Below are 16,840 nucleotides of genomic sequence, written 5' to 3'. Positions count from 1 at the left end.
CATATGCAGTATAACTTATTATATTGTGAATACGAATTGCTTCTCTTTAATGTATATAAAAAAAGTTTTTGTGATTAAAAAAAATCAATAAAAGCAGATCTAAACCAGTCAGGTGCTTCTTTTGCCTGAGAGAACGAAGATGTCTGTAGGGAAGGGAAGGGGTCTCACGATGTGAATCGTCCATCTTGTGCTCCACCTGACCCTTACCCCGCTTTATGCTGCTCAAGGTCTCACTGCCTTCTAGCAGGCTTAATCATTGAAGCAAGTCCTGGATCGTGCGGCACTTTACACAAACTTGGTTGAGCTCTGTTGGGTTTTCTCGGGTTTCCCACATCATGCAGTTGTCACAGATTAGTGGCTTGAAGACCCTTTTTTTTTTTTTTTGGAAGTTTAGTTTAGCTTATGCAGCTGTCAACCTGCTTGCAAACTGCTTCTAACTGCGGTGTACTTGTCCACAACTGTACTTCTCCCACGATGTCGCTTCCACACGTTGTCGCTGGGAAGACTGTCTGCCTTTTGTTTGTTTGTGTTTGTGCTGCAGGCTCCGCCCCTCCCCCGTGTCTCAGAACGCTGCGGAATTTGAATCAGCTGCTCCGAGTTTCAGCTTGTTATCAGAAAAATACACGCGGCTGTAAGGCTTTAAGCTGCAATGTTTTCTGATTAAAGCAACTCCAGATTTAATTTAAAGATGTAATTCCTCCTTTCTGCTTCTAACTGCGTTGTACTTGTCTACGACTGTACTTCTCCCACGATGTCGCTTCCACACGCTCATGTCGCTTCCACAGTAACTGTTACTGTTACCACAGTAACAGTAACTGGGTGCCTGAAAATATGAACAACAGTGAGTTTTGGCCTCCTTCAGTATTCTGGATGGGGGGCATACCTCGCAAAGTGACCCTATGTGAACAAAATGAAATGTATAGAAACAATATGTACAGATCCAGAATATTGTATAAGGTGTCCCAGCTAAACGTACCCAAGTATTTTGTAGGTATGAAGTCAAGACCATGGCAACTCACACCTGTGATGCAAAAGCATTGGATCAAGGGACCTGTTGTGGTTTTTGCAGAACCAACTCGAGCTGAACCTGGCACAGAATTTGAATCCTGCTGGAAACGTGCGGATATGCTGGACATGTACTAGACCATTTCAAATATGAAATGTACTTTCTGATATGAAAAATAAAAGGATAGGGGTCTTTTGAAGGAAGGATATATTGCCAGTAGATGGCTCTCTTGCTCCATGAAATAGGTCAGTCCACTCGTTGTTTCATTAGGACATTAAAATGACAATTTAATTTAGGTAACCTTGAAGATAGGAGGGAGTCTTTAAGAAAAATGTAGAATTACGATTTACTGCTTGCATGTCTTATCTTCAGAAAGCATGACGCTTGATAAAAAGTCACAATTTCGGCTGAAAAAAACAGACACTAATCCCACCTATAGATTTATGTTTCCAACGACAAGATTAGAAAGGGACTTTTTGCAACATATTAATCAACACTGAAATTGACAACAGCCGAGGTCTTAAGAAAAACCTGTTTTGGCTGGATTTTGTGTGAACAGAGGACAGGGTCAGACTTAGTTCAGTCATTATAGTATTATAGAGGTTTAATGTATTAATACTGGCCTGTATTTAGATTTAAATAACTAGACCATCCATTCAAATCTTAGAAAGAATTCCCAAAGAAATGAAATGATATTACAAATTCTAGGAGCAACTGTTAAACTGAAGTAAATTAATTTCAAGTAAATTAAATTAAAGTAAAGTAAATTAATTGAAGTAAATTAGTACATCTTATAATGCCATTTGTAGTTACGAAAAAGGTTCAGTACTAACTGAGACTGTTTGTAGGTTATAATGGTCAAAGAAATAGAAATTAGACACAAAGGACAGGTATTGCAAATAAATGATTAACCCTTTTTTAGACAGAACGATATTTGAAACTAAAAAGATCTATTTGATTTCATAGGATTAATAATATGTTTTAAGTATTTTGGTCTAATAAGTAACATAATATTTAAACTGACGAGTATTATAGCTTGTTCATGACTTTACTGTAGTGATAGAGTATCGTATTATTGTTTAAGAATATTTCTTTATGACAACTAACAATGTGATTAGTGGAAAGAGTCTGTGTAAAGCAGTTCTTTGACAGAAACATCTGCCTAGCATTAGAAGGGGGCATCTTTCTCTTATCAAGATGGAAGGGCTATGAAAGAAAGGAGGGGGTCTTATTTGCCTTCCACTCCAGAAGGGCTATGAAAGAAAGGAGGGGGTCTTATTTGCCTTCCACTCCAGTAAAGCAAAAGAGAAAGTAATTAATATTGGTAATCCTTGATTGTCCATAAGTTTTATGGGTTTGGAATTTAAGGTTTATGAAACACAGATAAAATTAATATATCTTGAAACAATATGCATAAATTATAGCGTAACAGACCTTAATAGGCCATTGTCACAAAGACGGCCGGAGTGGGTGGCGTCAGACCAGAAGCAGGAAATAAACAGACAGAGAGGTGTGGTTTGGTGGAGCTGAGCGAATGGTTTCGCTCAGCATTTAATAAACAGCACAGAAAATAAAAGGTTTGAACACAAAACAGGACACGGCACTTCACACCAAAATAAAGAGACAAACAAAACTGACTATACAGTAAACAGACAGTGCACGGACAGACACACAAACAAACACGGTGAGTTTTAAATAAACAAGTATCGTGCTGGTCCTACCAGCACGTAATAGCAATTGATATTTAAACTTATTTCTCCTTCTCTCTCACCCGTTCTCCACTCTCAAACACCCAACCCTGAGTGAATGAAAATGTGTCTGTATATACTGTTGTGCTGGGATTCAATTACTAATTAATTATTCACTTGAATCCCAGCACGTGAATTAATTCTGTGCAACCCCGTGCTCACATATTACATTTACCCAGCACGTGAAGTGATTTGTGCCCTCCTCGTGCCTAAATACAAATCTACATTTTTAAATACACGTGAAACACAGACCCGTTTATATCCCGTGTACCAATGACTATACACCAACATTTACACACACACGCAACACATACAACACATAATATGCACACAGGGGCGGGGCACATTGCCACATATACCCCCCCCTGTGCAAAGCACACATGGCCTCAACGGCCACCTCCCCCCTTAAAAATCCAGCAGTCCAGGACAAAGTCTCGGGCTGGGAAGGGAGGCTTCAGTGGGCCCATGGCTGGCCATGCTGTCAGCACCCCTGCCGGTAGTGGCACGGCTGACAGCCTGCTGGTCTACGCCTGCAGCGAAATTGCTGCGGGGGATGCTGGTCTCCTGACCTCTCCCCCGATCTCCGGCAGCGAAACTGCTGCAGTGGGAGCAGGTCTCCGGACCTCCCCCACGATCTCCGGCAGCGAAACTGCTGCAGTGGGAGCAGGTCTCCTGACCTCCCCCACGATCTCTGGCAGCGAAACTGCTGCAGTGGGAGCAGGCCTCCTGACCTCCCCCACGTTCTTCGTGGCCGGCAGCTCCCCTTGGTGGGGTTCCGGCCATAGTACTTCCTGCTGCGATGCGGAGCAACTGGCAGCCCCAGGCGATGCCAGACAGGCATCCTTGGGCGAAGCGAGACCAGCATCCTTGGGCGAAGCGAGCCCGGCATCCTTGGGCGAAGCGAGGCAGGGAGTCAGGACAAGCTGGGGTGCGGGTGTTGGCCCTCTTCTCGGCCTCTGCGGCCGGGCGGTTCTTCCCCATGCTTCCCTCAGCAGCCTATGCAAGGGCTGCTGAGGGCCACCAGCTTCACGTCCTGGTCCTTCTGGTGAAGGGAGAGGCAGCTCCTGCTCCTCTCCCCCTGATGGTGGCGGAGGCAGAGGCAGCTCCTGCTGCTCTGCTCCTGCCGGTGGAGGTGGCGGAGGCAGAGGCAGCTCTGGCTGCTCTGCTCCTGCCAGTGAAGGTGGGAGCAGCGTGTAGTCTCCTGCCGTTGGAGGTGGGGAGCAGCGTGTAGTCTCCCCCTTTTTCAGGGGACTGGTGCTGCTCTGCCTCTCTTGCAGAGAACTGGTGCGGCTCCGCCTTTGAAGGGGAAACCAGCAGGCATTCTTACTCTGCTGGTTGTGATGGGGAAACCAGCAGGCATTCTCCCTCTGCTGGTGGAGGTGGAACCAGCAGGCATTCTCCCTCTGCTGGCAGCTTGGGTTCTAGGGCTGTGGAAGCCCAGACTTCCCTCTCTTCGGGCTGTGGACGCACCGACTCCTCCCTTTTGGGCTGTGGACGCACCGACTCCTCCCTTTTGGGCTGTGGACGCACCGACTCCTCCCTTTTGGGCTGTGGACGCACCGACTCCTCCCTTTTGGGCTGTGGACGCACCGACTCCTCCCTTTTGGGCTGTGGACGCACCGACTCCTCCCTTTTGGGCTGTGGACGCACCGACTCCTCCCTTTTGGGCTGTGGACGCACCGACTCCTCCCTTTTGGGCTGTGGACGCACCGACTCCCCCCTCTTGGGCTGTGGACGCTCGGGCTCCCCCCACACAGGCGTAGGACGTTCGGGCTCCCCCCACTCAGGCGTAGGACGTTCGGGCTCCTCCCACTCAGGCGTAGGACGTTCGGGCTCCTCCCACTCAGGCGTAGGACGTTCGGGCTCCTCCCACTCAGGCGTAGGACGTTCGGGCTCCTCCCACTCAGGCGTAGGACGTTCGGGCTCCTCCCACTCAGGCGTAGGACGTTCGGGCTCCTCCCACTCAGGCGTAGGACGTTCGGGCTCCTCCCACTCAGGCGTAGGACGTTCGGGCTCCTCCCGCTTGGGCTGTGGATGCTCTGGCTCCTCCCGCTTGGGCTGTGGACGCTCTGGCTCCTCCCGCTTGGGCTGTGGACGCTCTGGCTCCTCCCGCTTGGGCTGTGGAGGCAAAACCAGCAGGCATTCTTCCTCTGCTGGTGGAGACGGGGACAGCAGGCATTCTTCCTCTGCTGGTGGACCTGCTACCTGGGCTGCTGTTCCACTTATAACTGCCTCCAGGTAGCTGAGGACCATCTCCACACCTTCCTCCCAGGTGCTTAGGGTGTGTTCCCTTGCATACGCCTCCCATCGCTCTCTGTCCATCAACCGCAGGAACCGGATGGCTACTGGCATAGACTGGGCCTCCATCCCAGCATTTTCCAGGATCCAGTCCCGCAGTTTGATGGCGTCTTCTGCCATTTATTTTTTTTTTTAATCCAAATATGCGGTTCCTGCTCTGGCCTGAGTCCTGGAGGCGCTGTAGATCCCACGCAGGACACCACGTGTCACAAAGACGGCCGGAGTGGGTGGCGTCAGACCAGAAGCAGGAAATAAACAGACAGAGAGGTGTGGTTTGGTGGAGCTGAGCGAATGGTTTCGCTCAGCATTTAATAAACAGCACAGAAAATAAAAGGTTTGAACACAAAACAGGACACGGCACTTCACGCCAAAATAAAGAGACAAACAAAACGGACTATACAGTGCACGGACAGACACACAAACAAACACGGTGAGTTTTAAATAAACAAGTATCGTGCTGGTCCTACCAGCACGTAATAGCAATTGATATTTAAACTTATTTCTCCTTCTCTCTCACCCGTTCTCCACTCTCGAACACCCAACCCTGAGTGAATGAAAATGTGTCTGTATATACTGTTGTGCTGGGATTCAATTACTAATTAATTATTCACTTGAATCCCAGCACGTGAATTAATTCTGTGCAGCCCCGTGCTCACATATTACATTTACCCAGCACGTGAAGTGATTTGTGCCCTCCTCGTGCCTAAATACAAATCTACATTTTTAAATACACGTGAAACACAGACCTGTTTATATCCCGTGTACCAATGACTATACACCAACATTTACACACACACGCAACACATACAACACATAATATGCACACAGGGGCGGGGCACATTGCCACAGCCATATATCTGAAAAAGTGCTTACAATGATGTTTCACATTAATCACGGACATTAGCCTTGGAGAAAAAACAGGGGACTGTGGAAATTTGCTTGTGTAAGCCACTCTCAAAGTCAGATAAAGGTCAGAGCCTGGTAAATACAAGACTATTATTACCACTTAAAAACTTAATGAAACTAATTGACCTGACTATTATGAGGCAATCTTTTGTCAAATACTCTGTTAGACATTAGTATATGGAGTAAAAACTGACTCATTAAAAACACTGAAACATAATATGAGGTTAAGAGAAACACATACTTTTGATTTAGCAAAATATAATCAATTAGAGATGATGTCACATATTAAAAACATCTCTCATATATAACACATATATGACAGATTAATTAATTGAGGCTTCTCATGTCTTCCAGTGAGGAGAAAAACCTATAAAACTTCTATGTAATCACAATGAAGTACCACAGTCATACCTGGCAGGGTAAAGTGGTCAATTTTCTGCAGTCTTACACATTTAAGCTGATTGAACTCAGTTTCATCTGCTTCTTGAAGACAGTTCTGTTCTTTTATTTACGCTGCACTTCTTTGTATTGAAGGGCAAGCATTTATTCAATTATTTTTATCTCACATGTATTGAATGCATTGCTATAAGGAATGTTTTAGAACTACGAGAGTATTCTGTTGAATATGCTGAGATATAGCAGTGGGTGCTTTTGGCGATGTGTTCTTGGCCTGCCCGCGGGCCTTGCAAATACATATAAAATGTATTGAAGTGTTACCGTTGATATCTGTTAAGACACTGGACTGCCCAGATAGTCTGTCAGCTGGGGATTTGATGTAGACTATAACTACTCAATCCAATATTTAGCAGTTAAGAAACTGAATGAGTACTGATCATACTCTGATTCATAAAACTTAAAATACATAAGTCTGTGTGAATTTCTTGATTGTTAAAAGTAATCTGGATATATTGCGGGTCCAGCACACGAACATGAACCACTAGGAGTTAATAACATCTCTGTCCTCCTAAACGTCTCCCCTGAGTTTAAGAGTGTGTGCAGAGCAAATAAAAAGAGTATGTATGAAATCTGAACTCTCAGAATCATGACAGTATAGTGTCAAAATATGGGGAAAGGTTATTAATGGGAGATACCTTAGTCCTTGTATTTTACTAAGTTTGAACAATGTAGTCCTGAAGGTGGGATCACATTTTCTATGGAAGGTTCCCAGCCCACAATAAAGAAAAGGAGACTCTCACTCTCTAAACTAGGAGGGCTAGCCTTGCCTGTTCTTGAGAAATATTATTTGGCTGCAAGGCTATATTTAGTGCAATTCTGGATTTTCAAAAATGTTAATGCCGGATGTACCCAAATGAAACCATTTGGAAAACAAAAAAAAATCTCACTATTCACATCTCCTAACTGGTCCCCCTTAAAAATTGTTTAAACATCTACAATAAAAAACAATTACTTTACCTACACTAAATGCCTGGTATAATGTTTAAGAAATGTTAGGATTAGACAATGATTATTTAAAACTAGAGAACAAAGATATTTTGTCCACAAAATAGAAACAGCTTGGTATCAACACACTGCAGGACATCTCTCAAAATGGCGCACTGTTATCCTTTGACGCAGCACAGTCAGTCACAATTCAATACAGTAAAGGAACTCTTTCAGTTCTTTCAAATAAGACAAGTCCCCAAAATGACCACAATATAGCCAACACACTAATAGCATACATCCAATTGAAGACATATTATTGCTGCATGCTAAACCAGATAGAATATTTTCTAAAATGATTAAAATTTAAGAGCAGGAGTGGAAGGTTTTAATATCATTATTATTATTATTATTATTATTATTATTTATTTCTTAGCAGACGCCCTTATCCAGGGCGACTTACAATTGATACAAGTTATCACATTATTTTTACATACAATTACCCATTTATACAGTTGGGTTTTTACAGGAGCAATCTAGGTAAAGTACCTTGCTCAAGGGTACAGCAGCCGTGTCCCCCACCTGGGATTGAACCAACGACCCTCCGGTCAAGAGTCCAGAGCCCTAACCACTACTCCACACTGCTGTGTGCAAAGAACGCATTCAAATCTGAAGTCACTACTTCAAATGGTTTCTAAAATATGAGGATTTGACACTGTGGTGTTGGCAGTTTTATAAAAAGAAGTGTCAGGAAAGGGTTGATTTTTCTTGTACGATATCCTACCTGCTTGACTAGGAGAATCATAGAACACAGCTGTGTACCAAATTTATCTTAGGTCACAAGTCAAAGGGTGCCAGACTTAGCCTCAGAAGTTTTTATACAACTGAAAATAAGAAGTTGCTAGATGATATTGTTCATGAACTATTAGTAGTTTTAAGATAAATTACCAGAAAACCCTTTTAAGGAAGAATACAAAACCTAAAATAGCACTTGGAGAGCGGTTATCTGGCATGGTGCAGGTGGCTCTCTGCTTATCTGCCTACCTGCAGTGTGATGCTTCCGAAGGCATTCTTCAGCAGATTAACCATCTCCCTGTGTGTCAGGCCGTCCAGAGACTGCCCGTTTAAACTGACGATCCGGTCACCCACCTGCAGGGCAGGAGAGAGGGCTCATTAACCTGGGGGTCAGAGAGAGGGGGTGCAACCCTGCCATCATGCTGCCTGCACATCAGCATCGACCTGTCTGCATGTGCACAGCAGTTTAAAGGCAGAACTTTAAAACACTTTATCAAAATGGATGCAGCAGAATTAAAAAAAAATAAACAATTAATAAACCCATAGGGGAGAATGAAAAAAATCTTACTTAGGTTTACATCATTAACATACATGTATAAAAGTCAATGGTAGTAATACTAAAGACCCTTAGTAAAACACTTTGACATACGTTTAGACTAGAAGCCTTCAGCACATTATATTATTATTCTAGTAGGTATATGGAGTCCGTCTCTTTCTATCTAATTGGATGTTGCATTTTTATTTTCACAGAGAACAGCTTGTCCAACAGCGATGAAACATGCTTGTTTGGTATTATTATGCACCATTAACATGCATTTTATTATTGACAAAATTATAATGTTACCAGCCACGAAACAGAAAGCCTGGGGGTGAGATCGTTTTTGCACTGTTTGACCCCTTACTAAATATCTTGGCATCCCTGAATACCTAACCATCTCCTCTGCAGTGTGGTATCATTCTTAGCAGTCACTTTTGCAGAAAATGAAGATTATCATGCCTCACAGTCATTAAAACCCTTTGCATGGTCAGATCGTGTCTCACAGTCATTAAAACCCTTTGCATGGTCAGATCGTGTCTCACAGTCATTAAAACCCTTTGCATGGTCAGATCGTGCCTCACAGTCATTAAAACCCTTTGCATGGTCAGATTGTGCCTCACAGTCATTAAAACCCTTTGCATGGTCAGATCGTGTCTCACAGTCATTAAAACCCTATGCATGGTCAGCTGCTCAAGAATACCACCATATTTAGTAAGGAAGGTGTCTGAGTGGGACTCTGGTATGCTGAGACACCAGGGTACATTCATTATTTTTTCTTAATCTGTCCTCACTGTTGTTTTGACCTTATTTCCTGGCTTCAACATTGTTTCTCCTCCTGCTATGTGACTGGAGAGAAAAATAACTGACACACAGTCTACATGGGTCTATGCAAAAACAAATATCACACAACCTGACAACTCCTGGAAAGCAACAGTGCCTCACAAGCAGGGGTAAAAAGAATCTTTGCAAGTGTATGAGGCTAGGTGTAAAAAAACAAATCCAAATGAAAAGAAAAACTTCAAAATGATAATTGCAATAATTTCTCTGCATAAAGGATTCTCAAATCAACCCCCTTCACTACCACCCCTGCACATTCAACACGAGCAGTGTGCTATCAGTAACAAGCAGCCCTCGTCACAGCTGCACATTCAACACGAGCAGTGTGCTATCAGTAACAAGCAGCCCTCGTCACAGCTGCACATTCAACATGATCAGTGTGCTATCAGTGGGCAGCAGTGGGCAGCAGTGTGGAGTAGTGGTTAGGGCTCTGGACTCTTGATCGGAGGGTTGTGGGTTCAATCCCCAGTGGGGGACACTGCTGCTGTACCCTTGAGCAAGGTACTTTACCCAGATTGCTCCAGTAAAAACCCAACTGTAAAAATGGGTAATTGTATGTAAAATAATGTGATATCTGTATAATGTGAAATAATGTATAATGTGATCTCTTGTAACAATTGTAAGTCGCCCTGGATAAGGGCGTCTGCTAAGAAATAAATAATAATAATAATAATAATCAGTAACAAGCAGCCCTCGTCACAGCTGCACATTCAACATGATCAGTGTGCTATCAGTAACAAGCAGCCCTCGTCACAGCTGCACATTCAACATGATCAGTGTGCTATCAGTAACAATCAGCCCGCGTCACAGCTGTACATTCACCACAGCTGATCAGTAAGGTGATCTGATGTAAGGTAGATGACTGTGACATAGGGTCACATAAACAGTATGTATAGATAAATATAGAAGAAGAAACAATGAAATGTTTCATCACAATATGAGAAGCGATTCTCCAGATATAAGCAAACATGTGAGTGTACGATGTACGGGCAGAAGCCCCCATATAGTCCCAGAATATGATACTGTCAATAACGTATGATAAAATGACAAGTGGATAAGCGGTTCTGCAGATATAAGGGACAGGATTTTCAAAAGGTTGTAAATGATAAGTGGGGTTTAATTTCATTTTATTTTTTTTAATCCGTGGCGCCCGATTTTTACCCACACACCAGATAATTGTAAATCAGCATTTTATATGTGACATGTTCTACATAAATGTACACTCTGCATAACAAAATGCAGAATTTTAAATAAAGTTTACAAATTCTACACAAAATAGATATTCCCATTATTTTTTATTTCCATTTGGCTGCTGCTCGGTGGTAGGAGAGCCGTCTCCCTGTACAGTGAATTAAACTTACATTCATTTTTCTTGATCTCGTTAACATGCACTTTGATTAATGATTTCCACTTATTTAGTCGTGGAGACAGGAAGTGATGTAAGTGACCTGTGACAATTAAGCTTTTTAACGTAAAATGCATTAATTAACGACCTCATCAACTCAATTTCAAAGCATTAACAGATTGATTTAATTAACACATTTTATCTGAAAATCACTTGCTACTAAAGCTCTCGTTACTATACCACGAGTTTGATGCAATAACACTGGTTTTTGAAAATCCTGCCCAAGAAATCATGTGAAGTGTGACACACAGACGTATGTCTTGTGATCGCCTCCCCTAAATCCCTTTCACAGGGGATTAAATCCACAGCATTTCACGGCATTGCATTTGTGAGTCTTCCACCGTGTAGAGTATAAAAGCATGAGTCTTGTAGGGCTACACATGCCCTTTGCCAGCTCCCTGCTTCACTGTACCTTAAGCCTGTGTGTCCGCGCGGCCACTCCGCTGGCCTGGATCATAGCGATGAAGATGGGAATGTCTCCCAGTGGACTGCCCTTCCCACCCGCGATACTGATCCCCAGAGCATCTGTGGGGCCCTGTGGAGCCAGGAAACAACAGGCTTTACAAACACACGCAACCCTGCCTCTACAAACACACGCAACTCTGCCTCTCAAACACACGCAACCCTGCCTCTACAAACACACGCAACCCTGCCTCTACAAACACACGCAACCCTGCCTCTACAAACACACGCAACCCTGCCTCTACAAACACACGCAACCCTGCCTCTACAAACACACGCAACCCTGCCTCTAAAAACACACGCAACCCTGCGTCTACAAACACACGCAACCCTGCCTCTACAAACACACGCAACCCTGCCTCTACAAACACACGCAACCCTGCCTCTACAAACACACACAACCCTGCCTCTACAAACACACACAACCCTGCCTCTACAAACACACACAGCCCTGCCTCTACAAACACACACAGCCCTGCCTCTACAAACACACACAGCCCTGCCTCTACAAACACACGCAGCCCTGCCTCTACAAACACACGCAGCCCTGCCTCTACAAACACACGCAGCCCTGCCTCTACAAACACACGCAACCCGGCGTCTACAAACACACGCAACCCTGCGTCTACAAACACACAACCCTGCCCATACAAACACACAGCCCTGTCCCTACAAACACACACAACCCTGCCTCTACAAACACACGCAACCCTGCCTCTACAAACACACACAACCCTGCCTCTACAAACACACACAACCCTGCCTCTACAAACACACACAACCCTGCCTCTACAAACACACACAACCCTGCGTCTACAAACACACACAACCCTGCCCATACAAACACACAGCCCTGCCCATACAAACACACACAACCCTGCCCATACAAACACACAGCCCTGCCCATACAAACACACACAACCCTGCCTCTACAAACACACGCAACACTGCGTCTACAAACACACGCAACCCTGCCTCTACAAACACACACAACCCTGCCCATACAAACACACACAGCCCTGCCCATACAAACACACACAGCCCTGCCTCTACAAACACATACAACCCTGCCTCTACAAACACACACAACCCTGCCATACAAACACACACAACCCTGCCCATACAAATACACACAACCCTGCCCATACAAACACACACAACCCTGCCTCTACAATCCCTGTATGCTTGATTGAATTAGGTTCTGATAATCCCACCCTTTCTCTTACCCGTGTTATCTCCACCGTTCTCAGCCCAGTGTCAGGTCCTAAAGGAGAAAACAGGTACAGATCAGTGACGCCTTTCAGACGTCAAATCCTGGTGATGTTTTAAAACTCAAAACCCCTGTGGCCTTTACAGAGCTATCAAACATGTACTGTATTGTCTTTAAAGAGTAAGTAGTGGGGTTCTGAAAAATATAGCGTTACACGTCCCTATGTGTTTGTACAACTGTTTAAATAACATACCTGTCATTTTTCTTTTCATTGTTAATATCCTGACAACTTTTACACTATTTGGTCAAAGAAGCATGCCAGGGCTACTTCCAGTAGATCGCAGTATGTAATTTAACATGTTAACACAACATTATTCAGCAGGTGTCATGCTTATTTATGAAGCAAAATGAGTTAATTCTATAGGATGATGCAAAACTTTGGCCATTTTTGTATATCCAACACATGAGGCTCTGATTGTGACACTGGCTCTTTAAATCTCTGACTGTGTTTAAGGTGACGGCTGAAGCACCTGAGTTCCTGTCTGGAGCATCGGCAGCGGATTGCTGTGCACTACGGAGGGACTGAGAGCTGCTGGGGACTGATCCACACTGCGAAGTGTTACTGGTAGCACTCACATGGCTCAGCTGGGAAGAAAACACAAGAGAATGAGACCCCAAGCAATCAAACAATGCAATCCTATATCCCGCAGCAACTTGACAGGAGGCCCAAGCAATCTCCGTGGGCTCCATTCTTAAAGCTCTTTACTTCAGATCTTCAGTAGGATAAAAACAACAATTACAATTCTAAAATGGACATGACTTTTTATAGGACCACAAATGAATAGTCTCGAGTCATTTGTTTCCAGTTTGCTAACTTTATTGTGGGTTTTCCTTTCTGTAAATAGCTTTGAGAATGAAGCCCTACAGTGTCATCCTAGTGGTCTTGTTTTTTTAGGAATTTTATTTATGCCCCACTTCTATTTATGTTTACAGGGAAATTCTAAAATTCATACAATTCTCAAAACTGAAGATGTTCATCCTAGGAAAAACACACAGGAATCTGTCATAGTTGCCCATAATGCCTCAAGCATGGAAGAGTTCCTGTTTGAAGGAGCTACAGAAGTTACACACGTTGCTCAGTTTAGTTTACTGGTCTACAAGGTGGTCTCAGGTGCAGGAGGCCTTTAAGAAATGTTGTTACCATGGGCTGTGCTGCCACAGGGTGGCCCTCCCAGCCAGGGAGGATACTGGATAGGGCTGAGGAGTGAACCTTCATAGAGGAAGTTGTCAGGCCCGTATCATAGAGTTCCCTGAGATACAGAAGGTAGTCTTGAAGGGATATTGAGAATGGGTGTATGTGATTGTCTTGGTACCACCTGCTGGATTCTTCCCATTTTCTTGGAGTAGCATGAGTGAGTGGATTTTTTCTTTGAGGCAGTGTGGCGGAGTGTCCCGCCCCTTTATTTATTATTTATTTATATTATGATTTATTTGTATGTATGACGGCGAAAGCCAATATCTGTTATTATTTTGTGTTGATTTTAGAAACCTTGTGAGGATGTGTGACTGATCAGCTACTGATTATTTAACTAGCTGACAGTTGCCCATCCTTATTAAACTCGTGCAGAGTATGGCTGAGGGGTAATAAGATAATTACTAGCTAGTTAACCCCTCGGCCAGAATATAAAAGATTTGTAGCTTTGGCTGCACGGAGAAGTGTGTCAGAGGCGAGACGAGAGACGTGAGTATGAATCAATAGAACAATTTCTATAATTTGAATATACTTGTTTAGTGTTTCGTGTTTTGTTTTGGCCCTAGTGCCCTTTTGTTTGGTGTTTTGTTTTGTTTAAATCTTTTGTTTTTGTAGAGGGGCTACTGTTCTGGGATTGTAGGTCTCTGTGGGGAGGGGCCCCTGCTCTGGGACAGTAGGTCTGTGGGGAGGGAGGTGGTGGAGTAGCTTGCCGTTGTTCTGGGACAGTAGGTCTGTGGGGAGGGAGGTAGATTGTTCCCGATGGGGACCCAGATGCTATACTGCACAAGAGCTTCTGCTTCCAGGAAACTCAGGCTCTTTTCTCCTGGGACAGCAACGAGATTGGAGGTTCATGTGTGGAGTTCGTCGGAACTGATAAGAATTGTAGCTCACTAAATAGTGCCATGAATTTTCTCTGCCATACACACACATTCATTATATAGGTCTCAACCACCTATGTAGCTTTTGCAAAATGGGTAAGAATAATTTTGTTAGCTACAATTACTTTAAACCGCTGTTCTTTTTTCAACCACTGCTTTTGAAAAGGCACTTCGTACAGCTCTAGTGGTTATATGATTTACCTGTATTGGTAACAGAAGCTGACCCAGTAGTTGAAAAGGAAATGGGATATTTAGTGAATAATGGAAACAAGCAGACACTACAATACATAATGAAACATTAAGAACCTGTATTGGATATAAACGATCCCCTTAAGGAGTGCCGTGCTGACAGAAGGTAACAGACCTGACTCCCTTGAGATGTCCGTCTTGAAGAAATCCATGAAGCAGCTTTCAGTCTGCCCAGCTGCAGCGAGACCAAGCCCTTTGCACACTGGGTAAAAACAAACCGAAACACAATTCAACTTCAGCAAAAACAAGTATGTCAGCATCATACATATCCCTCCGCCAGGACAGAAGGAGGGTTCTTGCCCTGTGTTCATTAAACCCACCGAAATGAAAAATATCAAATTGGGTTCTACACAACGCGTTTAACGCTACAGAGTGCATATTGCTTTTCTTATCGGATCTCATTTTGGAATCTTATATGCCTTCTAGTCCAAAGAATGGGCGAATCAGTGTTGCTGCTAAGCAGATGGGTAGCTTGATCTAAGGTAAGTAATACCCCACTTAGGGTTAAACGTCTATTTAGTTTCGATATAGGGGTTACTATGAACAATACAATTGCCATCACTCCAGTGGAAAATCATTTCTGTTCCAATCTACAGCATCTGTCTTCATTTTAAGAACACTCACAGTTTTTTAATACCCACTGCCTGCCCATTTGTTTTTGCCTGAACCTGTCCACCCAAATGGATTTGGCATCGCCCTGGTGTGGGGCATGTTCTCTGGGTCCCTTGATTACTCTGGAAGCCCAAACAAATGCTGTAGTTTACTTAAACATTGTTGCAGATCAAGCCCCAACAATGATGCACATGTACACTGATGGCGATGGCTACTTTCAACACGATAATGCACTCATTCACAAGCCAGGATTGTGTGCAATATGTTTGAGGAGCATGACAGAGACTTCACGCAGCTTCCATGGCCACCACAATCCCCAGAGCTCAATCCAATTGAGCATGACTGGGGTGAACTTGAGTGACACATTCGCTTCTGCGATTTTTTGCCTACCTGCAACAATTTGTGAAATATTAAAGACTGAATGGATTGGCATCTTCCAACACCCTGTGGAGTCTATGCCACATTGTGTCAAGGCTATGATCTGGGCAAATGGTGGCCCAGCCCCACAATAGGTACAGGTCCTAATTAAGCGGTCAAGCAATGAAGATTAAAAGAAATAAGCATTCCAAAATAGGGAAAAAACACCTTGTAAAATCAAACTCTAACTGATAATTAACAAACAGTTGCAATGTCTAGTACTAAAAATTAATTAAAAAGGGGGCATTCAATATTATTACAATAGATTTGTTCACTGGAGTTGAGTTCTCTTTCCTAGACCTGAATCCACAGTGTTGAGTTGAGATCACGTTTACAGTGGAATGTGCAGTTAGAAGTTGGTACCTTCAGTATTGCTGCAACAGTCTCCTGAGAAGCAGTCCTCATGTCCTCCCCATTGACAGAGAGGATCTGATCTCCCTGCATCAGCCTCCCGTCTAGGTCAGCAGCACCTCCCTTCACCACGTCTGAGATGAATACCCCCGTCCCATTGCTGAGGGGAACAGACATGCAATGATGAATACCCAGTCCCATTGCTGAAGAGAACATACAGGCAATGATGAATACCCCCGTCCCATTGCTGAGGGGAACAGACATGCAATGATGAATACCCAGTCCCATTGCTGAAGAGAACATACAGGCAATGATGAATACCCAGTCCCATTGCTGAAGAGAACATACAGGCAATGATGAATACCCTGTCCCATTGCTGAGGAGAGGGTACAGGCAATGATGAATATCCTGTCCCATTGCTGAGGAGAACATACAGGCAATGATGAATACCCCTGTCCCATTGCTGAGGGGAACAGACATGCAATGATGAATACCC

At 43.9% G+C, this 16,840-nt stretch overlaps 1 protein-coding gene across 1 annotated transcript in view; it reads right to left on the bottom strand.

Annotated features, from left to right (window-relative positions):
* patj (PATJ crumbs cell polarity complex component) overlaps positions 1–16,840 on the bottom strand; it is a 414,550-nt gene that overhangs the window by 26,577 nt on the left and 371,133 nt on the right. The window contains exons 39-44 of the mRNA XM_034001483.3: positions 16,357–16,504; positions 15,080–15,166; positions 13,116–13,230; positions 12,602–12,639; positions 11,326–11,448; positions 8,383–8,487 (exon numbers count right to left, since the gene is read on the bottom strand). Coding sequence (XP_033857374.3) covers positions 8,383–8,487; positions 11,326–11,448; positions 12,602–12,639; positions 13,116–13,230; positions 15,080–15,166; positions 16,357–16,504 — 616 coding nt within the window. The remainder of the gene's footprint in view (positions 1–8,382; positions 8,488–11,325; positions 11,449–12,601; positions 12,640–13,115; positions 13,231–15,079; positions 15,167–16,356; positions 16,505–16,840) is intronic.

This window comes from Acipenser ruthenus, chromosome 10, assembly GCF_902713425.1.
Source record: "Acipenser ruthenus chromosome 10, fAciRut3.2 maternal haplotype, whole genome shotgun sequence".
In the NCBI taxonomy this organism is placed as follows: Eukaryota; Metazoa; Chordata; class Actinopteri; order Acipenseriformes; family Acipenseridae; genus Acipenser; species Acipenser ruthenus.
Note: the sequence above shows the minus strand (reverse complement) of the source record. Positions and strands in the feature narration are given on the sequence as shown.